The following is a 25,165-nucleotide window of genomic DNA, read 5'->3' on the forward strand; positions in this document are numbered from 1 at the left end:
GGTTCTGAGGTGGGAGGCAGAGCCTGACCTCCATTTGTCTTGTTTTGTCTTTGCAGCAGCCCACCCATGTGCCCGTGACAATGGTGGCTGCTCCCACATCTGTATTGCCAAGGGTGATGGGACACCACGGTGCTCATGCCCAGTCCACCTTGTGCTCCTGCAGAACCTGCTGACCTGTGGAGGTAGGTGGGACCTAGGTGCTCCTTTGGGGTGATGGACAGGTACCTGATTCTCTGCCTGCTAGGCTGCTGCCTGGCATCCTTTTAAAAATCACGGTCCCTGTGGCATCCAGTTTCCAAAGCTGATTGTGTCTTCCTTTGTCCTCCTTTCTCTTCTACTATGTGCATTCGGTGCTATGAATTTTCCTCTAAGTACTGCATTTCCTGCATCTCACAAATTTTGTTACATTTTCATTTTCAGATAGTTTGAATATTTTTATACTTCTCCTGAGATGACATCTTTAGCTCATGTGTTATTTAGAAGTGTTGCTTAGTTTCTAAAGAGCTGGGGCTTTTCCAGCTGTCTCTCTGCAACTGATTTCTAATTTAATTCCACCGTAGTCTGAGAGCTTATTTTGTATGATTTCTGTTATTTTAAATATGTTGGGTGTGGTGTTTTTGTTGTTGTTGTTGTTTTGTGTTTTTTTGTTTTGTTTTGCTTTGTTTTGTTTTTGAGACAGTGTCTCGCTCTGTCGCTCAGGCTGGAGTGCAATGGCGCAATCTCAGCTCACCACAACCTCCGCCTCCTCCTCTTGCCTCAGCCTCCTGAGTAGCTGGGATTACAGGTGCATGCCACCATACCCAGCTAATTTTTGTATTTTTAGTAGAGACAGGGTTTTACCATGTTGGTCAGGCTGGTCTCGAACTCCTGACCTCGTGATCCACCCGCCTTGGCCTCCCAAAGTGCTGGGATTACAGGCGTGAGCCACCGTGCCTGGCCGTTAGGTGTGTTTTATCACCCAGCATCATGTGGTTTATCTTGGTGAATGTTCCCTGTACTCTTGAAAAGAATGTGGATTCTTCTGTTGTTGGGTGGAGTGTTCTAGAAACATCAATTAGATCCAGTTGATTGATAGTGCTCATCAGGTTGTCTATATCCTTCCTTCCTGACCGCCTGCTCGAGCTGTCAGTTATTGACAGGAGTGTGGAGTCTCCACTCTAATGGTGGATTTGTTTATTTCTCCTAGTAGTTCTGTCTTTTTCTCTCCTTCTACCCTTGATCCTCTTCTCCCCCTAGGGCTTCCTGGTGTTGGTAGTGGGAGAGTGGGGTAGTGAAGAACATGGGCTTTAGGGCCAAAGAGGCCAGGGTTCAAATCCTGGCTCTGTCACTTCCCAGTTGAGTGACCCTGGCCGGTGCCTGACCCTCTCTGAGCCTCCACTTCCTCCTCTGTGAAATTGAGAGCACTTACCTGACAGCCTGTCATGGGCATGAAGTAACAGGGCACTCCACCTGGACCCTGACACGTGATGCACAGGAATGCCAGCTGCTATGCCGTGGGCGTGGCAGTAGTAATAAAATGACCATCTGTATCCTCACCACAGTGAAGCCTGCCCAGGGCTTTCTGTCCTATGCCCCCATGCCTCCAGGTGGCCTTGGATCCTGTTGGTTCTGTGCTCTGCTCAGCTCCCGTTCTCCCGTGGGAGTTCCTGGGGGCTCAGCTTCATCCTACAGACAGCAGCACACGCTGGCTCTCCCCTTTTTTTTTCTTTTGAGATCGAGTCTTGCTTTTGTCGTGCAGGCTGGAGTGCAATGGTGTGATCTTGGCTCACTACAACCTCCACTTCCTGGATTCAAGTGATTTTCCTGCCTCACCCTCCCGAGTAGCTGGGATTACAGGCGCCCGCCACCACTCCCGGCTAATTTTTGTATTTTCAGTAGAGATGGGGTTTCACTATGTTGGCCAGGATGGTCTTGAACTCCTGACCTCAGGTGATCCGCCCACCTCAGCCTCCCAAAGTGCTGGGATTACAGGCGTGAGCCACCACACCCGGAGTGCCGGTTCTTTTTAGCGGTTTGTCTTGTTCCTGGAGAGACTGGCTCCTGCCCAGGAGCTCGGGGAGTAGGACCACGGGGTGCTGCCTCACACCTTGAGTTTGGCCATAAGCAGAGGGGACATTTTGTGACTGTCCCCCTCCTGAGCTTCCTGGCAGCTTTTCGCCAAGTTACAGCCCAAAAGCTCAGATGGATTTGCAACCCAAGGGTGTCTGTGCAGCTCCCACTGATGCCTGAACTGCCCTGGCCAAGAGACGGGGCCGTCAGAACGCTGCACCAACCGCAGCCTTGGGCCTCCATGCCAGAGGCCATGCCCTTCCATCCACCGCCCCCTGGCCTGGGCCTTGGTCCTCCTCCTCGGGGACTCCAGGCCCCTTCCTCACGGCTCAAGAGATGTGTATTTACCGCACAGGTGCTTGTCATTCTCTTGTGGCCTCTTCTCCAAGGAGATCACAGAAGGACAGGGGCTCACTGAGGTCTCGGACATGGACCGTTTGATAGTGGCAGGAGCCAGGCTGGGCAAGAGGCAGCCAGAGTCACCTCAGCAGTGCCATCACCACCGCCATTCAGCCCTTCCCTGAGCTGGGCGTGCCCCTGGCTCTGGCCCCAGTGTCCCAGTTACAGCTCACAGGAGCTTGTGGTGCCCAGTGGTTGCTTCTGATTGAGAGTCGAGGTCGGAGGCTTTGGGAGGCTGAGAGGCTGCTCGGTTTCACAACTGCTGAGGGAGACTTGGGCTCCATCTCAGGTCTGCCCTATGTCGCCCTCAACCTCCAGCCACCGGCCCTCCATGTCCCCCATGGCCAGGCACGGCTTGCAGACATCTGTCATTGGCTCCTCTCAGCCGCCATGGGCTGACCCTGGCGTGTCCTGCTGTGGCCGAGCCCAGCGGAGACAGCCGCTTCCTTTTATTACGTGAGAGCTCTCGTCTTTGATCAGGCCCCCTCCCCTGTGCCACACAGTCCCCGTCACTTGGGTGAGCCCAGTAGTCATGGGGAAGGCCTGCGGGTTCCAAACATCCAATGGCTTGCATGCAGCGTGACAGCTTGAAACCGATGTTTTTTTCCTTGATCAGATTTCAGCTTGGCAGGGGCTTTGCTCAGCTTTCAGTGAGGCCTGGGCCGATTTCCCAGCATCCCCCTCTGAGGCCAGCCTCTGTTTTCTGTGATTTTCTGTACAAAGTAGGAGGGAGGAGTCCTAGAAAATGGGGGGCCACCTCGAAGCTGAGGGCTCCTCTGGCTTCTCTGTGCCAGTGTCCCCACGCTTTGTGTCTGTGTCCCCAGCCCCTGGGACTCTGCTGTTCCCTGCGTGCTGCCGCATGCCCAGCCTGCACTGAGGACGTGGAGCCCCGAGGGGCAGGATGGCCTCCGTGGTCATGCGTAGGAAGTGGCCTTCACCCTTCGATGATCTTCTCCCTCCTCCCTTTCAGCGCCCTCCCCCCAGGTGTCCTCGGCCCTCCTGCCTGTGCTTTGTCCCATCTTCTGCAGGTGCCTAGGACGTGCTGACCGGTCCTCTGCCGGCTCCCGCCTTGCTGTGCGCACACTGATCACCACAGAGGCCTGGCCCTTCTTTTGTAGCAGTCCCACACCTGCAACAGGTGTGGCTGCTGACCACCTGCTTTCTGCCCCTCTGGTCCTGAGGAGGGCGCAGTGGGCACTCAGGCATGGCTGAGCAGATGTGTGTTGCCGGGAGGAGGAAGGACTGCTCCAGTCAGGGCTGAATTTCCCACCCGGAGCATTTCTGTTGTATTTGGTGTAGCGCCTGCTGCTTAAAGCTCTGATTCCCAGTCAGCCCCCTTTCCCTTCTGCATTGAAAAACATGCAGATGCATGTCTTCTTGCAGTGAATGTGTATTCTCCCAGCCTCTCTTCTGGGTTGGGGCTGGAGGTGGGGCGGCGCACAGGAGCCGCAGCGATGGAGGATGTGCGGGTGCAGCACCCGGCACAGCAGGGATGCCGAACCCGCGCTGAGTCCATCTCAACTTCTTTGAAGCCCAGTCACGCTATTGCCTGGGTTTTGTTGGGCGGGGCTGCGTGTGATGCTCTCCTCTGTCCCTCCCCCAGAGCCGCCCACCTGCTCCCCGGACCAGTTTGCATGTGCCACGGGGGAGATCGACTGTATCCCCGGGGCCTGGCGCTGTGACGGCTTTCCCGAGTGCGACGACCAGAGCGACGAGGAGGGCTGCCCCGTGTGCTCCGCCGCCCAGTTCCCCTGCGCGCGGGGCCAGTGTGTGGACCTGCGCCTGCGCTGCGATGGCGAGGCCGACTGTCAGGACCGCTCAGACGAGGCGGACTGTGACGGTGAGGCCCTCCCCGTCAAGACTCTGCCAAGACCCTGGCCCTGCCCTCCGGGATACAGAGCTTGGGGCTGCCTCTGGCCTCACAGGAGTAGGGGCTCTGAAAACATTTGCTTGCAGGGAGATCGCCAAGGCTGTCTTTTAGGCCCAACAAGGAAAACTCTGCAGTCCCACCCATCCTGTCCCACCAGGTAGTGTGGCTTGAAGGCAGACTGTGAGGGTCTGTCTCACCTTCCTGCATTAGGTCAGGAGTTTCACAGAAACCTGAGGCACATTCAGGGGTGGGCTGCAGAGGTCCATGGCTTACACCCTGGAAAATCCCCCCAAAAGACAGTGCTGTCTCCACTGACCAGTCTGTGGGATAGTGCTTAAGCCTGAGGGGTTTCTATCAACCTGTAGAATCAGGAGGTATAAAGAGATTTGCTCAGGCATCCTGGGCCCTCTCTGACCAGCAGGATCTTCCTTTAGATCTTGACAGTGAAACACATCTCTTCTGTGCCCCCTCTGAGTTTTCTTTCTTTCTTTCTTTCTTTCATTCATTCATTCATTCATTCACTCATTCATTCATTTATTTGAGACAGTCTTGCTCTGTCACCCAGGCTGGAGTGCCCTGGTGTAATCTTGGCTCACTGCAACCTCTGCCTCCACGGTTCAAGTGATTCTCCTGCCTCAGCCTCCCTAGTAGCTGGGATGACAGGTGCGCACCACCATGCTCGGCTAATTTTTGTATTTTTAGTAGAGATGGGGTTTCACCATGTTGGCCAGGCTGGTCTTGAACTCCTGACCTCAGGTGATCCACCCACCTCAGCCTCCCAAAGTGCTAGGATTACAGGCGTGAGCCACAGCGCCCGGCCTGAGTTTTCCTTTTATGAATGACCTGCTTGGTTGGTTGCCTGCCACATGTTGTCAGCACCACAGGCCCAGGACTGCTGAGGAGCTGTTGATGTCCTCCATCTCCCAGAGCCACCGGCTCTGTTAGGTAATTCACATGCGGTCTGGCCACTGTCCTACGTCCTCATTCACAAAGAGCAGACATTTCGTAGAAGATGAGGGCCTGGGAGTAACCTCCCTCCATGTTTTTCTATAAAGACATAGTGGTTAAGTCCTTCCAGCACATTGACCATTGGAGAATTTTATGGAGGCTGTAGACTAGGGGCTGTTAAACTAAGGGCCCAGGGGCCAAATCCAGCCTGCCACCTACTTGTGTAAATAAAGTTTTCTTGGTGCACAGCCATGCCCATTCATTTCATTTACACAATGTCTGTGGCTGCTCTCATGCCAAAAGCAGGAGAACTGAGTGGTTATGCTGGAGACCTACGGCCTTCAAAGCCCCGGACCTCATGTCTGGCCCTTGACAGACAGAGCTTCCCCAGCCCTGCTGTGCACCCTGGCCCAGCATGTGCTGTGTGTGTGATTTCAGCTTGCAGGAGCCGTGGTTAGGAATTGTCCCTGTGTTGGTCCATTTTGCATTGCTATGAAGGAGCACCTGAGGCCGGGTAGATTATGAAGGAAAGAGGCCTGTCTGGCTCATGGTTCTGTAGGCAGTACCAGTATGGCACCCGCATCTGCTCAACTTCTAATGAGGTCTCAGGAAGCTTTGACTCATGGTGGAAGTCGAAGCGCGAGCAGGTGCATCACATGGTGAGAGAGGGAGCAACGGAGAGAGAGAGAGAGAGAGAGAGCCTCTGCCTCTTGCCCTCACCTTGAGAGGAGATGCCAGGCTCCTTTAAGTAACCAGCTCCCATGTGAACTCACAGTGAAAGCCCACTTGCTACTGCAGAGAGGGCACCAGGCCATTCATGAGGCATTTGCTCCCATGACCCAAACACTGCCCACCAGGCCCTACCTCCAACCTTGGGGTCATATTTTATTTTGTTTTATTTTATTTTATTTTATTTATGTTATGTTATGTTATTTATTGTTTGAGACAGAATCTCGCTCTGTTGCCCAGGCTGGAGTGCAGTGGCACGATCTCGGCTCACTGCAAACTCCACCTCCCAGGTTCAAGCGATTCTCCTGCCTCAGCCTCCCGAGCAGCTGGGATTACAGGCACACACCACCACACCCGTCTAATTTTTGTATTTTCAGTAGAGATGGGATTTCACCATGTTGGCCAGGCTGGTCTCAAACTCCTGGCCTCAAGTGATCCACCTACCTTGGCCTCCCAAAGTGCCAGGATTACAGATGTGAGTCACTGCGCCCAGTGAGGGTCACATTTCCGTTGAGATTTGGAGGGGCAGACATTGGAACCATCTGAGCCCCCTCATCCCGCTCTAGCTTCTCCTCCTGTGTGCCCCGCGGTGCTGGTGGCAGGCCCTCATGCCGGCTCTGGCGCCACGCTCTGTTCCAGAAGCTTGCTTCCCTGCTCGGTTGCCAGAAAATCATCCCATCCATTACAAGGACAGGGTCCCCTTATCTCCCGTTCCCAGGGCAGGACACTGGGGGCAGGGCAGGTGGGGAACTGAGCAAGTTCTCCGGGGCAGGCGTGGCTATGGCTCCCTCCGGGTGGGCGTCTGAGGAGGGGAGGAGGCAGCCGTCAGTGCCCTGGCTTGCTCTTCCTCCCTGGCCAGAGGCCGTGGCCTTGCGCTGCTCCCATGTGGGCTGCCTGCATCTCCAGTGGGTTGTGCTCCCTCCCCTCCCCCCAAGCTCTGCTGGGCACCACTGCCTTCCACAGCCCCCACTCTCGGGAGGCGAAGCTCCTTGTGGCCATTCCTGTCCTTGGCACCCACCCCCCCAACCTGGTAGAGCCTTGGGCGGGGTCTATTACTCCTTGCATGGCGTAGACCTCCCCACAGTAGGCACCTGACAAATACCTCCGCGGGGGCAGGCAGGAGGTGCGTTGAGGTCTCAGCCCTGGCAGTCCCTCCCCTACGTGGCATAGGCCTCGTCACAGGGTCATCGAGGGTGGGTGGAGACTGCACTAGACCACTCCCTGCTGGTCCTAGAAAGGGTCCCAGCTGTCTGCTCTCTGTTCGGAGTCCAGACCTTGGTTGCTGTGCCCTGCGTGGTGGGCTGGGGGCACCCTCCAGCCTCCTGAGTGTGTGGCCTCTCCTTGCAGCCATCTGCCTGCCCAACCAGTTCCGGTGTGCCAGCGGCCAGTGTGTCCTCATCAAGCAGCAGTGCGACTCCTTCCCTGACTGTATTGACGGCTCCGACGAGCTCATGTGTGGTGAGCCAGTTTCTGGCATGGGGAGGGGGCATCCGGGCTGGGTTCCCCCAGGAGCGTGGGGTCTAGGGGAGGAGATGTGCCTTTCCAGCGGGGCTGGGGGCTGTGTGGGAGACTCAGGCGGCTGGGAGGCTCCTTGCGGGAGGCAGGGAAGCCTTTCCCAGGGCAGTGGCCAGGAGGACAGACTGTGAGCTGTGGGCTTGGCGGCTACAGAGTCCGCCTTGGTGGGCGGGGCTGACCCTGCCCAGGTGCCTGCAGCACGCACCCACCCATGGGACCTTGCTGAGCAGCGTCTGTCAGGCAGCAAGATTACCCCTGAGGGCTGCAGTGGTCCTGTTCCCTGGCAGCTTACTGTCTGGCTGAGGAGGAGTGATGTTCACATATGCACACATGTCATGTGCACACACATGTACATGACAACGTCTCCCATGCTCAAATAGCATGACCTGTACAGTCATGGATATAGGGCCTAGGGGATAGGAGGCCAAGACAGTGAGGGAAGGCTTCCTAGAGGCAGTGGCTCCTGAAAGGCTGTCTGATTCAGGCAGGAAGGGAGCTGAGTTCAGATAGGAAGTAGCAATGAGTCATTGTGTCTGGGGACATGGCCACTCCTTCGCTGCAGAGGGACCTGGGCTGAGAGCTCCTCTCTTCTGGCTGCAGCAGGGAGAGAAGTCTGTAGGGGGAGAAGGGGGCTTCCTCAAGGGACTCCCTGTGCCCTTTGGCACCTTCATGCCAGGTCAGGCTTGAGGCCTGAAGGCAGTGGTGGGGGCCACCAAGAGTTGCCTCCTCTGCTGGGCAAGTTTCCAGTCTGACAGGCCTGTGCCTGGGCCTCCAGCATGGCCATGGGCCCCAGCTGTGGGGGTGCTGTTGATGCACAGCCAGGCCTTGCCGCCAGAGCTGGCACGCTTCCTCCCATTCCTCTGACATCATCGATGCCCTCAGGATCGCTGGGCTGGCCCTGTGGGAGAGTGAATGTGGCTTTTGCCAAAGTTGAGTCTGGAGCCTGGAAACTTCCCCATGGGCAGCCTTGATAGTGGAGTGGCCCAAGGAGCCCACCCAGCCGACCCTGCCCCTCCCGTGGCTGGTAGGCGGCACCAGGGGCTGCCTGGCTTTGCTCTTTGACCAACATCACCCAAGCTGGCCAGGGCGCACTCACTTCCGCCACCACCGAGGGCCCTGGGCGAAGCAGTGAATACCAGGTGCCTTGGCAGGGATGTGTTGAGGGCTGTGGGGAGTCGGACAGGGGCGGGGGTCAGAGGAGGAGGAGGGTGCACCGTGCAGGCTGAAGGGCCGCGTTACCCCGAGGTTGGCCAGGCTCCCCAGGCCTACCCTCCCAGCTTGCCCAGTTTCTCCCCACCCTCCACGAGTGGCAAAGCCAGCCCCTTCAGGGCGCACGGTGTCTGCCCCCAAGGAGGGCCCATTCCTTTGGGGTTAATGTCGGCCACCTCTTTCTGTCTGTGTCTGGCAGAAATCACCAAGCCACCCTCAGACGACAGCCCGACCCACAGCAGTGCCATCGGGCCCGTCATTGGCATCATCCTCTCCCTCTTCGTCATGGGTGGTGTCTATTTTGTGTGCCAGCGCGTGGTGTGCCAGCGCTACGCGGGGGCCAACGGGCCCTTCCCGCACGAGTATGTCAGCGGTACCCCGCACGTGCCCCTCAATTTCATAGCCCCGGGCGGTTCCCAGCATGGCCCCTTCACAGGTAAGGAGCCTGAGATATGGAACGACCTGGAGGAGGCAGGAGAGTAGTCTGGGCAGCTTTGGGGAGTGGAGCAGGGATGCGCTACCCCGGGCCCTCTTGCGCGTGTGGCAGACATTGCTAATCGATCACAGCATTCAGCCTTTCCCACTGAGCCTGTGCTTGGCATCAGAATCCTTCAACACAGAGGCCTGCATGGCTGTAGCAACCCGCCCTTTGGCACTGTAGGTGTGGAGATAGCTCCTTGGACTTGACCTTCATATTCTAGTAGGACATATGCTGTGTTGTCCACAAATTCTCATGTCCCCTAGAAATGAAGTGGGGGCAGCTGGGCTCTCTCCAGAGCTGAAGGAATCACTCTGTACCATACAGCAGCTTTGTCTTGAGTGCAGTTGGGATTTGTGGCTGAGCAGTTACAATTCCTACGTAGCCCAGGCACCAGGAACGCAGGCTGTGTTCGTAGATGGCTGGGCAGCTGCACCGCAGAGCTGCACCACGCTGGTTTGTATCACATGGGTGACCATGGTATGTCTAAGAAGGTAGAGTCCCTGTGAGGTCTGCAGGTGCCCCCACAGCTCCAGGCCACCTTGAGGATTGCCTCTGCCTGCCCAGCCCTGAGTTCCCTCTTCCCTGGCCTGTCCCACTGTCACCCCAAGCCGGCCTCATTGGGAGCCTGTTGGATGGCGGGGTATAGATGTAACCTGATTCTCTCTGGGGAGCGCAGTTACCTGGCTTCTCAAGAGCTCCTAGGAGCCCACAGTGGTGGCACCATCACAGTCGCAGCAGCCCCCAGAGAACGGGGCCCTGTCTGTTCCTGGCGTGCTCTGTGCTGCCCCGCCTGGGTTCCCCGCCCCAGTTGCAGACCCCTTGGGGGAGGTACCATGTGTCTCCCGTTTCACAGATGAGCCCCGGGGAGCTCACTCTAGTAGTGCGGCTCAGGGAGTGGGGCACATCTCCAACAGGACACACCGCCCTGGTCTGAGTCTCGTGGGTAGCGGGAGCAGAGGAGAGCGCCCTGTGTCTGTGCGGCGGCTTGGCTGAGCCTCGAAGCCACCTGACCGCCCCCGTCCCTTCCCTGCCAGGCATCGCATGCGGAAAGTCCATGATGAGCTCCGTGAGCCTGATGGGGGGCCGGGGCGGGGTGCCCCTCTACGACCGGAACCACGTCACAGGGGCCTCGTCCAGCAGCTCGTCCAGCACGAAGGCCACGCTGTACCCACCGGTGAGGGGCGGGGCCGGGGAGGGGCGGGGCGGGGCGGGATGGGGCTGTGGGCCCCTCCCACCGTCAGTGCTGGCCACGGGAGGCTTCTCGGGTTCCTGGGGGCTGTGCCACCGCCTCTGAGGCATGCTTGCTTTCTTCCCTTTCCAAACCCTTCTGTTTCCTTCAATGACATTGTTGATTGTAGATAATCTGAAAACCACACAAAAACATAAAGAGCCGAAATATCACCCAAATCCACCTCCTAGAGTGGCTGTTGGGCCACGTCAGCATCCAGGCGGCCGTCTCTGTTCCGTACGGCCCAGCCCATTGATGGCCGCCTGCACCAGGCCTGTCTGCCCTCTGTGAGCTTCTCCACGGGGTCCCCTCCACGAACACCCTGTTCTCCCCCCCAGGGCTGGCTGCTTCCTGGAAAACAGCTGGATGGTTTTGTGCATGACACACAAACACAGAGTGATTTTCGTGGCTAAAATACTCCCTGGAGCTTTCGGCAGGGTGAGGGGCTGGCTCCAGCTGAGCCACGCCCTAAGTGAAATGACTGAGGAGAATAAACTGCCGCCGCCCTCCAGGATCCTTGGGGCTGGCTGGGGAGAACCCCCGTTTCTGGGAGCACAGCCCCAGGATGCCAAGGCGAGCTTGGTGCCTGGATGTGAACCCCTGAGTGTAAACGGCGGGGGCTGACTTGACATGCTTTGTATGCTTTTCATTTGTTCCTGCAGCTGTATGCCCCTAAGGTGAGTCCAGCCCCCTTCTGCTTCCTCTGGGGCCTCGCCAGTGAGCCCCACCTTGCCGGGGCTGGTTCCTACCGCCCTTCTGGGTATCCCTCACATCTGGGGTCTTGTCTTCTTGTTTTCTTTTTCTTTTTTTTTTGAGAAGGAGTTCCACTTTTGTTGCACAGGCTGGAGTGCAATGGTGTGATCTCCAGGCTCACTGCAACCTCTGCCTCCCATGTTCAAGCAGTTCTCCTGCCTCAGCCTCCCCAGTAGCTGGGATTACAGGCATGTGCCACCATGCCCAGCTAATTTTGTGTTTTTAGTAGAGATGGGGTTTCTCCGTGTTGGTCAGGCTGATCTTGAACTCCCGACCTCAGGTGATCCACCGCCTTGGCCTCCCAAAGTGCTGGATTACAGGCGTGAGCCACTGCACCTGGCCTTTTTCTTTTCTTTTCTTTTCTTTTCTTTTGAGACAGGGTCTCGCTGTGTCACCCAGGCTGGAGTGCAGTGGCGTCATCATGGCTCACTGCAGCCTCTACCTTCTAGGCTCAAGCAATCCTCCCATCTCAGCCCCTAAGTAGCTAGGACTGCACGCATGCGTCCCCATGCCCAGCTAATATTTACATTTTTTGTAGAGACGAAGTTTCACTATATTGCCCAGGCTGGTCTCAAACTCCTGGACTGGAGCGATCCCCCCGCCTTGGCCTCCCGAGGTGCTGGGATTACAGGCGTGAGCCACCGTGCCTGGCCTGGGGTATTGTCTTCTTATGGCACCTGACTGTGGTGGGCCCTGGGAAGGAAGTAGCAGAAGAGGGTTCTCCTTGGTTTCCTGGACAGGAACTGAGTGTTCCGGAGGCCCCAGGGCCTGGCTATGTTTAGGGACAAAGGGAACTGGGAACCAGAAGCTGAGAGTTTAAACACCCACTGCCCTTCTTCTCTGCTCCTGCTGCTGCAACCCAACTTAACCAGCCAGGAGTGCCAGGAACCCGAGCAGGGTCCCCGTGCACACAGCAGGAGGCTCACGAATTCTGTTTTCCTGTTCTCCCTTGGGAGCTGGAAGGATCTTAATCAGGCAATAAGAGATGGCACTGACCAGCCAGCTATTTTTTTAAATCACTTTATTGTTTAACCATACAACTCACCCACTTAAAAAAGGGTACAGTTCAGTGGGTTTTAGTGTAGTCACAGATGTGTGCAACCCTCGCCACAGTTAATTTTAGCACACTTTCCTGCCCCTAAAAGAAACTCTGCATGAAGCCAGCTGTTTTTAAATTAGCAAAGTTATTTTGCATCTATTAAATATATGTTCATGGTACAAAATTCAAAAGCTACAGAAGAGCCTGCAGTCCAAAGAGACCCCGCCCCCATGACGGCAAGCAGGACTCCCCGGGAGGCATGGCCTCCTGCAGTGTGTTTCTTCTCTGTCCCCCCGGGGTCATCTGTACGAATGTAAGCATACAAGAGCATGGACTTTGTTTTCCCAGCCAAAAGATAATTGTAGATTTATGTGCAGTTGTGAGAAATAGCACAGACCCATTTATCCTCTGCCTGGTTTCCCCCAGTGCTGCCTGCCATCTTGCATGTCTTCCATGCCTATCATAAGCAAGACACTGATAACCATCCTTTCACCTTATTCAGATTGACATAGGTATTTTTTGTTTGTTTTTGAGACAAACTCCCTCTGTCACCCAGTGGGATTGCAGTGGCACAATCACAGCTCACTGCGGCCTCAAACTCCTGGGCTCAAGCGATTCTCCTGCCTCAGTCCCCTCGAGTAGCTCAGACAGCGGGTGTGCACCGTCATGCCGGGCTAATTTTTAAATTTTTTGTGGAGGTGAGGCCTCACTATATTGCCTGGGCTAGTCTTGAACTCTTGAGCTAAAGTGATCCTCCTGCCTCAGCCTTCCAAAGTGTTAGGATTACAGGCATGAGCCACTGCTCCTGGGCTGGCATATATGTTTTCATAAGCCCGAAAGATAGCATCTGAAGAGTCAACATTGAGCCTTGCCTTTTGCTACTAACGATGTATAAAAGGTGGTGTTCTGAGCATTTCGGAGGCTCCCAGCTGCCGTGTGCACCCTGCCTAGAACTCTACCGTAACCCGTCTCCGGGAGGAGTGCTATGGTTTTCCTCATTTTGCAACAAGGAGGCCGAAGAACTGAGCATGAACCACTGGCCCGGGTTGTTCAGTTGGTAGGCAGTGGGGCCAGGCCGTCCAACTCACAACCACCTTCTACTCTGCTTCCCCCGCACCCTGAAGTTTGTTATGTTTCGAGGGCACAGCTGTCACATTCTTGGTGGCTGAACAGCGCTCCTTGTCAGGCGTGGCTGGGCCCCCACTGGAGGGCATCAGGGTCCCCTCTCCTGCTGCGGTTGAACCTTGGCTGTTTCAACCACTCCTGCCAAGTGGCCCTCTGAAAGGGACAGTCCATCTTTTCTCAGCAGAGGGCCACACCGGTAAAACTGTCCCTGGCACCCTTTCTCTCCACCTGTCTAATATAGAGTAAAAATGGTATTATGTTAAGATCTTCATTTACATTTATTTTATTATGAATGATGTCAAGCATCATTTTGTGTGTTTAAGAACCTTTGGGCCCGGCGTGATGGCTCGCAGCTGTAATCTCAGCACTTTAGGAGGCTGAGATGAGCGGATCACTTGAGGCCAGGAGTTTGAGACCAGCCTGGCCAACATGGAGAAACCCTGTCTCTAGTAAAAATTTAAAAATTAGCCGGGCATGGTGATTCCAGCTACTCGGGAGTCTGAAGCATGAGAATTGCTTAAACATGGGAGGCGGAGGTTGCAGTGAGCTGAGATCGTGCCATTGCACTCCAGCCTGGGTGAGAGAGCGAGACTCTTTCTCAAAAACAAGAACTTTTGTCATTTTATTTTTCTCAGAAGGGTCTGTTCAAAGTCCTTCTTCTATTGGGTTGTTGACACTCTTATTCATTTGTGAGGTCTTTTTAGATACAGATAGACTATGGAAATTGGCCCAGAGCCTGCGATGTGTATTGAAAATATTTGTTTCCCAGTCTTTTGTCTTTTGATTTGGGTTATGGTATGTTTTACCATTTATACGATGCAAGTATCAATCTCGGCTGGCGCTGGTGGCTCACACCTGTAATCCCAGCACTTTGGGAGGACGAGATGGGCGGATCACCTGAGGTCAGGAGTTCGAGACCAGCCTGACCAACGTGGTGAACCCCCGTCTCCACTAAAAATACAGAATTAGCGAGGTGTGGTGGCACATGCCTGTAATCCCAGCTACTTGGGAGGGTGAGGCAGGAGAATTGCTTGAACCCAGGAGGTAGAGGTTGCAGTGAGCCGAGATCGCACCACTGCACTCCAGCCTGGGTGACAGAGTGAGACTCCATCTCAAAAAAAAAAAAAAAAAGAAAGAAATTATCAATCTCCTCTTTTATGATATATATATATATTTTGTTGTTGTTGTTGTTTATGCTCAGAAAGGCCTTCCCTGCTCTGATCATAAAGAACAACTTATTTTCACACTTTTTTTTTTTTTTTCTGAGATGGTGTTTCGCTCTTGTTGCCCACGCTGGAGTGCAGTGGTGCGATCTTGGCTCACTGCAACCTCTGCCTCCTGGGTTCAAGCGATTCTCCTGCCTTAGCCTCCCGAGTAGCTGGGATTACAGGCATGCGCCACCACACCCGGCTAATTTTGTATTTTTAGTAGAGACGGGGTTTCTCCATGTTGGTCAGGCTGGTCTCAAACTCGCGACCTCAGGTGATCCACCCACCTCGGCCTCCCAGAGTGCTGGGATTACAGACGTGAACCACTGTGCCCAGCCCACACTCTCTTTCTTAACGTCCTCCTCCTCTCGTTTTACATTCAGATCTTTAATTCTTCTGGGATGTAATTAGATTTGATGAGCAAGGCAGGCATCCAGCTTGTTTCTTTGCTGATGGCTTCTGGGTGGCGTGAATTAGTCAGGGTCTATCAGGAGGCAGAAACTCTATGAGAATTTGAACAGAGAAAGTTCCGTCTACAGGCTTATTACCAGGGACTGGAATAGCAGGAATTGACCAGTGAGATGTACAGAGAACTCTAAGAATGCAGGAATAGGCCAGGCATGGTGGCTCACACCTGTCATCCCAGCACTTTGGGAGGCCAAGGCGGATGGATCACCTGAGGTCAGGAGTTCGAGACTAGCCTGGCCAACATAGTGAAACCACATCTCTACTAAAAATACAAAAAAATTAGCTGGGTGTGGTGGTGCATGCCTATAATCCCAGCTACTCGGGAGGCTGAGGCAGGAGAATCGCTTGAACCTGGGAGGCGGAGGTTGTAGTGAGCCGAGATCGTGCCATTGCACTCCAGCCTGGGCAACAAGAGCGAGACTCAGTCAAAACAACAACAACAATGCAGGAGTAGCAGATGAGCCAAGGTGGGGCCTTCCCACCCCCCACCCTGGGCCAAGATCCAGTCTTCTTTGAAGAGGGCCTGGCTGTGGTTCACGGGACATCTGAGACGTTGCCGAGGCGCTGCATTGGTGGATCTTGCCAGAAATCTGCCCGGTGCAGATTTGGGCAGAATCTCAAACTTTGCCTTGGGATGTAGGAGAGAAACCAGGTCTGGTCAAGTTCCTGAGAAGAGGTGGAAACAGACCCCATAGGCTGGGGCTTGGGCAGCTGCAGGAAGCCCTTTCTGCTGCCTCCCTGCCTGCTCTTTGCTTTGAAGCACCTTTCCCAGCGCCCCCAGTCTCGTGCCCTCCCGACGTTGGGGTCAAATCCTGAGGAATACCCAGGCTGGCTCTCTGGGCCAAAGAGGACCCTCCCCAGAAAGAGCAGGGCCCAGTGCGGCTTCCTAAAGGGCAAGGGAAGGGCCTGGGCACTCCCCAGAGGCTACTCACCAGCCATCAGGATAGCCCCAGGAAGCAGGCCTTCTCGAGCCCATTTTATTACTTTATTTTATTATTTAATTTTAAATTTATTTTTTGAGACAGAGTCTCACTCTGTTGCCCAGGCTGGAGTGCAGTGGTGCGATCTCGACCCACTGCAGCCTCTGCCTTCAGGGTTCAAGGGATTCTCCCACCTCAGCCTCCCAAGTAGCTGGGATTACAGGTGCTCGCCACCACACCCGGCTACTTTTTGTATTTTTAGCAGAGATGAGGTTTCACCATGTTGGCCAGGCTTGTCTTGAACTCCTGACCTCAAGTGATCCGCCTGCCTCGGCCTCCCAAAGTGCTAGGTCGAGCCCATTTTAAAGTTGAAGAAACTGAGGCTGAGACAGGTAAATTCCCTCCCCAGGGATCCTGCTGCAGCCGGAAGGTGGTAAAACAGGACTTCACTGTGTTCTCGTACCACCCTAGGGGGCCTGAGAGAACTGAGTCCCTCGGGGCATAACTGACAGTTCTGTTCCCATTACTCCGCAGGGGCTTGGATCTGGCTGTATCCTTTCCAGGAGGGCCTTGGAGACCCACATAAGCCCTGCACCCTTTGGGAAGCTGCATGTTGGGTTGGGGTGCCGTCAGTGGCACTTGTGGAAGGTGCAGATCTGTGTGGGTGTGTGGGCCTGGGGCCTCTGGTCCCTTCCTCCCATTGTAGGGCTGGTTGTGTGCTGCCTGGCCCTGGAGGGTACGTTCATATGGTGAATTTGTCTGTTTATTATCCCAGCTTTGGGGCTGGTGCCAGCACAGGCCCATGTGAAGGGGGTGCCTTTGTCTGGAGTGGGGTCGCGGCTCCTCCCTCAGCATGGCGACTTCTGTGTGTGGGTCAGGGCTTCAGCAAGGACGCAGAGCCCCTGAGTGTTTGGAACAAGGGCGTCATTGCAGGAGTTAGACTGTGCGTGATGGAGGGAGGAGGGGCAGGAGGAAAGGTCATAAGGAGAGTTCCTGGGAAGGTCCCTGAGGAGCCTGGTGAGGTGCTCACTGGTGTGGAGGACACTCAGGGCCTGCGGGGACATCTCCCACTGCTGGGGGCCGGCCACAAAGGGGAGTGGCCGAAGTCCTATCCCTGCCTTCACAGCCCATCATCTGGTCACAAGGCAGGTACTCGGAAGGGCGTGGGCACCTGGGCCAAAAGTGCCTGGGTTCCCTTTGCCTCTCACTGAGATGACTTTCAGGGCAGGTGGCTGCTGCCTCCCCTCCCATCCCCAGGTTTCGCCAACTGGCCAGAGGAAGGGGTCCTGGGAAGCAGGGGGGCCAGAAGCCCTCCCTGCAAGGAAAGCCCGAGGGACGAGGGAGGAAGGAATGCCCAGGCCGGCGAGGCTCTAGGTCACCCTGGCTTGGTTCTCCTCAGATCCTCAACCCGCCGCCCTCCCCAGCCACGGACCCCTCCCTGTACAACATGGACATGTTCTACTCTTCAAACATTCCGGCCACCGCGAGACCGTACAGGTAGGACATCCCCTGCAGCCCTCCATGGCCATTGGGTTCCCGCCAGCCCGTGGTGGAGGGGCCTAATCCCCATGCCACTGATGAGGTGTTCTGGGGGCTAGTGGGCAGGTGCCAGGCCCAGCCCTGCCTCCCTCTGCTCTGCCAACCACACTAGGCTGCCTCCCCAGACGAACCCAGCGGGGACTGAGTGTTGGGTTCAGAAACCAGCAGAACTCCACGTTCTGAGCTGCTCTTCAAGTTGCTCCTGTGGGGGTTATTTTTAAGCTGGGAAATGGCTGTGGAGTCGAGGGGCTGGGGGCTTGGGCTCCAGGGTCCGACCGTGTGTTTGAGTCCGGCTGTGGAACCCTAGCCATTGAGATACCCCCTCTTGGTGGCTCAGTCCTCTTTCGATGGGACAAGTCTTTGAAGGCTGCTGCAGCACCCACCGTGGACCCCTAATCGTGTGACGTCACCAGGATGGTCCGGGCTGCTCACTTGCCACAGTGGCCTGTTTGAGCCCGGGAATCCAACGGGGCTGCTCAGCTGGACACCAGCCCCGAGCTGCCCATGTTGGGGTCACAGGCCCCACCTCCCTGGTTGGGGCAGGGCAACTGAGAGTGTGGAAAAGTGGGACCCAGGTGTGCTGGTCTCCGCAGGGGCTGGATCAGAGCCTGGGATGGGCAGGGTGAGCCTCCTGACCTTTAACCCAGTGGTGTCAGCCAACATGGCCCACCCGCCAGCTGCACCGGGCCCCACCCCCAGAGGTGAAGGGGTGGGATGGGTTGGGCCTGGGCCAGGACACCTCTGGACCACGCATTCCTCATTGCTTGGGTCCCTGGAGCCGCAGGGCCTCCCGAGTGTGGTGCCGCCTGCCACCTAGTGGCCATTTCCACGAACTCCCAGGCCTGGCTGGGGAGCCGGAACTGCAGCCTCCGTTTCCACCCCGCTCCGGGTCGCTGGGTCGGGCCACCTCCCTGATGCCTCAGTATTATATCAAACTGTCACAGTCTGTCCCACAGCCATACAGATCACTGTCTCCAGAATGGTCACATCCACACCGGGCAGGCCAGTCTCACTAGTCCCCCATCCCACCTCCTGCCTTTGTTCATGCCATCCTGTTCTGGGCCCCACTGCAGACACATCTTCCCTCCTCGCCATCTGACCTCGCAGCAGTTGGGCTCCAAGAGGAGCATCCTGTCCTGCTGCACTTTTCTCAACACCCATTGTTGGCTGCAACTTCCCACCCGTTGCAAGCCCCTCTGTGACAGGACAGGGGCTCCTAAACACACCACAGGTCCGAGTCTGGACTCACACAGTGGGATGCAGCGTTTCTGGGCCACAGTGGGGAGCAGGCAGCCTCTGGGAGGATGGGAGGTCAGGAGCCATCTTGCGAGTCAGGTTGCTTGAACTCAGGATGGAAGCGTTCTGGACCCACTGGTTGCTGTATTAGCCTGTTCCCACGCTGCTAATAAAGACATACCTGAGACTGGGTAATTATGAAGGAAAGACGTTTAATGGACTCACAGTTCCATGTGGCTGGGGTGGCCTCACAATCATGGTAGAAGGCAAGGAGGAGCAAGTCACATCTTACATGGCCTCAGGGAAGAGACAGAATGAGAGCCAGGCGAAAGGGGTTTCCCCTTATAAAACCATCAAGTCTAGTGAGATGTATTCACTACCAGGAGAACAGTGTGGGGGAACCACCCCCGTGATTCTAATCCTCTCCCACTGGGTCCCTCCCACAGCACGTGGGAATTATGGGAGTACAATTCAAGATGAGATTTGGGTGGGGACACAGCCAAACCATATCGGTTGCCAACATTTACAGTAACAGTGTTAGGTGAACAGTTGTCCTGTCTCCTGTTTTGTCGGGCACTATTTCTAGCACTTTCCAGGCAGAATCTCATGTATCCTTCACTTTTGAAATGGGCACTATTTCATCCCCACTTTTATCAATGAGAAACTAAAGCTCAAAGAGGTCAAGTAAGTTCCTGGCCAAGGTCAGCTAGCAGGCTCTGGAGGCCTCGTTCTCCTCAGAGGCAGCCTTGGCAGGGCCCGGGCTTGGCAGGCTGCAGGGCAGGTGTGGGCATGCCCATGGTAGAGGTGGGATTGTTGAGGCTCAGAGAGGGTAAGTGATGAGCCCTGGCCACACAGCGGGGTGGGTCCAGAGTCAGGCCTGCACCTTCTGGAGCTGGCCTGTGGACAGGCCTTTCCCGTTCACAGCCCCGGGGCTGCTGTGCCCACCAGGGCAGATGTGTCTACCAAATCCCACTCCTCTGTGTGTGTGTCCCTTTCAGGCCCTACATCATTCGAGGAATGGCACCCCCGACGACGCCCTGCAGCACTGACGTGTGTGACAGCGACTACAGCGCCAGCCGCTGGAAGGCCAGCAAGTACTACCTGGATTTGAACTCGGACTCAGACCCCTACCCGCCCCCACCCACGCCCCACAGCCAGTACCTGTCGGCGGAGGACAGCTGCCCGCCCTCGCCCGCCACCGAGAGGAGCTACTTCCACCTCTTCCCGCCCCCTCCGTCCCCCTGCACGGACTCATCCTGACCTCGGCCGGGCCACTCCCGGCTTCTCTGTGCCCCTGTAAATAGTTTTAAATATGAACAAAGAAAAAATATATTTTATGATTTAAAAAATAAATATAATTGGGATTTTAAAAACATGAGAAATGTGAACTGTGATGGGGTGGGCAGGGCTGGGAGAACTTTGTACAGTGGAGAAATATTTATAAACTTAATTTTGTAAAACAGAACTGCCATTCTTTCGTGCCCTGTGTGCATTTGAGTTGTGTGTCCCCGTGGAGCGAATGCCAACCCCCGGACCACCATGAGAGTCCTCCTGCACCCGGGCGTCCCTCTGTCCGGCTCCTGCAGGGAAGGGCTGGGGCCTTGGGCAGAGGCAGATGTCTCCCCTGGGATGCATCTCTGAGCTGCAGGCTGGGCCGGCTTTATGTGTGTGTGGCCTGTGCCGTCAGAAAGGGCCCTGGGCTTGATCACGCTGTTGCTGTTCGTCTTCCTCAGATTCTTAGTCTTTTTTTTTTTTTTTTTGAGATGGAGACTCGCTCTGTCACCTGGCTGGAGTGCAGTGGCGCAATGTCAGCTCACTGCAAGCTCCGATTCCCAGGTTCAAGTGAGTCTCCTGCCTCAGCCTCCCAAGTAGCTGGGACTACAGGTGCTTGCCACCACACCTGCCCAGCTAATTTTTGTATTTTTAGTAGAGACGGGGTTTCACCATGTTGGCCAGGATGGTCTCGATCTCTTGACCTCATGATCCGCCCGCCTCGGCCTCCCAAAGTGCTGGGATTATAGGCATGAACCACCGCACCCAGTTGACTGTTAGTCATTTTTAAGAAGGGGACTGTGCCTTCATTTTTCACTGGGCCCTGCAGAATATATGCCTGGGCTCTGGGCTCTTCCTGAACCTGTGTTGGCTTCCATCTGACCTCTCTGTGCCGGCCCAAGGCTGCTGCTCTTCCTGAGGGCAAGGGGCCCCATGACTGTGTGTTGACTCGCTGGATGGGGCTGCTGAGCCCACTCTGCCACACTGCACTTGCCCCTGGCAGGGAGGGAATCCCTGGGTCCTCACAGGAACAGTAAGCAAGCCACACCTGACGCCTGCTGTGGGCCCATCCCTGCGGTGCTGGAGAAGACAGACAAGGCCTGGTTACTGCCTCTGCAGGGTCCCCAATCTGTGGAAGGAGACAGTAACCTAGGCATTTTCGGTGGGGAAGCTGAGCTGTCCTCCTCGTGTCCTGCAGGCCAGGCAGGAACAGCCGTCTTCAGAGGGAAGGGAGAAAATGCACATCACATCAGTGGAGAAGGGCCTGACTCCCCTCAGCATGGTGGAGGGAGGTCAGAAAACAGTCAAGCTTATTGCTGGGTGACGGTGCATTTAATAATCAAAATGTAGGCTGGATGCAGTGGCTCATGCCTGTAATCCCAGCACTTTGGGAGGCTGAAGCAGGTGGATCACCTGAGGCCAGGAGTTTGAGACCGGCCTGGCCAACATGGCAAAACCTCAACTACTAAAATACAAAAACTAGCCGGGCATGGTGGTGTGTGCCTGTAATCCCAGCTACTTGGAAGGCTGAGGCAGGAGAATCGCTTGAACCTGGGAGGTGGAGGCTGCAGTGAGCCGAGATTGTGCCGTTGCACTCCAGCCTGGGCAACAGAGCAAGACTCTGTCTCAAAAAAAAAAAAAAAAAAAAAGAAATACAAAATACAAATATCACTTTGACTAAAAGAAGGGATGGAAGACCACAAAACAAACAGAAAACAAATAACAAAATGGCAGGAGTAAGTCCCTACTTATCAATAATAACATTGACTGTAAATAGGCTAAGCTCTGCAATCAAAAGTCAGAGTGGGCCGGGAGCAGTGGCTCACGCCTGTAATTCCAACACTTTGGGAGGCCGAGACGGATGGCTCATTTGAGGTCATGAGTTTTAGACCAGCCTGGCCAACATGGTGAAACCCCATCTGTATTAAAAATACAAAAATCAGCCAGGCGGTAGTGGCACGCACCTGTAATCCCAGCTACTCATGAGGCTGAGGCAGGAGAATCACTGGAGGCTGGGAAACGGAGGTTGCTGTGAGCCGAGATCGAGCCACTGCACTCCCACCTGGGTGACAGAGTGAGATCCTGTCTCAAGAAAAAAAAGAGTGGATGAATGGATCAAAAAACAAGACCCCACCATCTCTTGCATACAAGAAACACACTTTACCTATAAAAACACACATAGACTAGGCCGGGCGCGGTGGCTCACGTCTGTAATCCCAGCACTTTGGGAGGCCGAGGCAGGTGGATCACGAGGCCAGGAGATCGAGACCATCCTGGCTAACACGGTGAAGCCCCGTCTCTAATGAAAATACAAAAAATTAGCCAGGCATGGTGGCAGGCACCTGTAGTCTCAGGAGGCTGAGGCAGAAGAAAGGCGTGAACCTGGGAGGCGGAGCTTGCAGTGAGCTGAGATCGCACCACTGCACTCCCGCCTGGGTGACAGAGCGAGACTCCATCTCAAAGAAAAAACAAAAAACAAACAAAAAAACCACATAGACTAAAAATAAAGGAATTGACAAAGATATTCCATGCAAACAACCCGAAAAGCAGGAATAGCTAAACTTATATCAGAGAAAATGAATCGATTTCAAGACAAAAACTATAAAAAGAGACAAAGCAGGTTATTATATAATGATAAAGGGGTCAACTCAGCAAGGGAATATAATAATTGTAAACACATATGCGCCCAATGCTGGAGCTCCCAGATATATAAAGCAAATATTACTAGAGCTAAAGAGAGAGATCCCAATACAATAATAGCTGGAGATTTCAACACCCTGTTTTCAGCATTGGACAGATCATCCAGACAGAAAATCAAAGAAACATAGGACTTAATCTACACTACAGACCAAGTGGACCTAGTAGATATTTACAGAATGTTTCATCCAGCAGCTGCAGAATACACATTCTTTTCCTCAGCACATGAACCAATCTCAAACATAGACCACATGTTGGGCCACAAAACAACAAAACAGGAAGGAAAACTAAAATCTTTTGAAACATGAGAATGGAAACAACATATCAAAACCTATGGGATACAGTGAAAGCAGTATTAAGAGGAAAGTTTATAGCTATAAGTGCCTACATCAAAAAAGTAGAAAAACTTCAAATAAACAACCTGACACTTTTTTTTTTTTTTTTTTTTTTGAGACATGGTCTTGCTCTGTTGCCCAGGCTGGAGTGCAGTGGCACAACCATAGTTCTTTGCAGCCTTGACCTCCCAGGCTCACGTGGTCCTCCTGCCTCAACCACCCAAGTAAATGGGACTATAGGTGCACATCACCACATCCAGCTAATTCTTGTACTTTTTGTAGAGACAGGGTCCCACTATGTTGCTCTGGCTGGTCTCAAACTCCTAGGCTCAAGCAACCCCACCTTGGCCTCCCAAAGGGCTGGGATTACAGGTGTGAGCCACCATGCCTGACTATAATGCATGTTAAAGAACTAGAAAATCAAGAGCAGGCCAGGCACGGTGGCTCACACCTGTAATCCCAGCCCTTTGGGAGGCCTGACTGGCAGATCACTTGAGGCCAGGAGTTTCAGACCAGCTTGACCAACACGGCAAAACCCCATCTCTACTAAAAAAAAAAAAATACAAAACTTAGCTGGGCGTGGTGGCTCACGCCTGTAGTCCCAGATACTCAGGAGGCTGAGGCAGGAGAATTGCTTGAATCTGGGAAGCAGAGGTTGCAGTGATCCAAGATGGCACCACTGCACTCCAGCCTGGGCGACAGAGTGAGACCCTGTCACAAAAAAGAAAAAAAAAAGAAAAGAGAAAAACAAACACAAAATTAGTAGAAGAAAAGAAATAATAAAGATCAGAGCAGGCCAGGCTCATGGGCATGGTGGCTCAACTCCTAGCTGCTCAGGAGTTTGAGACCAGTCTGGCCAACATGGCAAAACCCCATCTCTCCTAAAAATATGAGAAAAAAAAAAGAAGAGGCTGGATGTGGTGATGTGTGCCTGTACCCCAGCTACTTGGGAGGCTGAGGTGGGAGAATCACTTGAGCCCAGGAAGTGGAGGCTGCAGTGAGTCATGAATGCACCCTGCACTCTAGCTGGGTAACTGGAGTGAGATTCTGTCTCAAAAAAACAAAGACCAGAGCAGAAATAAATGAAATGGAAATAAAAGAAACAATACAAAAATCAATGACACAAAAAGTTGTTTTTTCAAAAAGATAAACAAAAGCAACAAACCTTTAGCTAGACTAAGAAAAAAAGAGAGAAGACCCAAATAAATAAAATCCGAGATTAAAAAGGAGACATTACCACTGACACCACAGAAATTCAAAGGATTATTAGAGGCAACTATGTGCAACTATATGCTAATGAACTGGAAAACCTAGAAGAACTGGGTAAATTTCTAGACACATACAACCTATCAAGATTGAACCATGAAGAAATCCAAAAACCTGAACAGGCCGGGTGCGGTGGCTCACGCCTGTAATCCCAGCACTTTGGAAGGACTGAGATCAGGAGTTTGAGACCAGCCTGGCCAACATGGTGAAACCCCATCTCTACTAAAAAAAAATAAAAAATTAGCCGGGCATGGTGGCAGGTGCCTCTAATGCCAGCTACTTGGGAGGCTGAGGCACGAGAATCACTTGAACCTGGGAGGCAGAGGTTGCAGAGAGCTGAGGTCATACCACTGCACTCCAGCCTGGGTGACAGAGCCAGACTCCATCTCAAAAACATTAAAATAGGCCGGGCGCGGTGGCTCACGCCTGTAATCCCAGCACTTTGGGAGGCCGAGGCAGGCGGATCACGAGGTCAGGAGATCCAGACCATCCTGGCTAACATGGTGAAACCCCGTCTCTACTAAAAATACAAAAAATTAGCTAGGCGCGGTGGCGGGCACCTGTAGTCCCAGCTACTTGGGAGGCTGAGGCAGGAGAATGGCATGAACCCAGGAGGCAGAGCTTGCAGTGGGCTGAGATAGCGCCACTGCACTCTGGCCTGGGCGAAAGAGCGAGACTCCGTCTCAAAAAAAAAAAAAAAAAAAAAAAATTAAAATGACAAAAACCTGAACAGACCAATAACAAGTAATGCTATGAAAGCTGTAATAAAATGTTTCCCAACAAAGAAAGCCCGGGAACCAATGGCTTCACTGCTGAATTTTACCAAACATTTAAAGAAGAACTAATACCAATCCTGTTCAAACTATTCTGAAAAATAGA

The 25,165-nt window shown here is 54.1% G+C and overlaps 1 protein-coding gene across 1 annotated transcript in view; it reads left to right on the forward strand.

Annotated features, from left to right (window-relative positions):
- Positions 1–20,102, forward strand: part of LRP5 (LDL receptor related protein 5) — a 138,449-nt gene extending 118,347 nt beyond the window's left edge. Inside the window, exons 17-23 of the mRNA XM_032153698.2 lie at positions 57–182; positions 4,052–4,288; positions 7,343–7,453; positions 8,919–9,155; positions 10,235–10,374; positions 17,341–17,438; positions 19,715–20,102. Coding sequence (XP_032009589.1) covers positions 57–182; positions 4,052–4,288; positions 7,343–7,453; positions 8,919–9,155; positions 10,235–10,374; positions 17,341–17,438; positions 19,715–19,976 — 1,211 coding nt within the window. The 3' untranslated portion in view covers positions 19,977–20,102. The remainder of the gene's footprint in view (positions 1–56; positions 183–4,051; positions 4,289–7,342; positions 7,454–8,918; positions 9,156–10,234; positions 10,375–17,340; positions 17,439–19,714) is intronic.
- Positions 20,103–25,165: the final 5,063 nt, after the last annotated feature.

Source organism: Hylobates moloch, unplaced genomic scaffold (genome assembly GCF_009828535.3).
Source record: "Hylobates moloch isolate HMO894 unplaced genomic scaffold, HMol_V3 SCAFFOLD_5, whole genome shotgun sequence".
NCBI lineage: Eukaryota > Metazoa > Chordata > Mammalia > Primates > Hylobatidae > Hylobates > Hylobates moloch.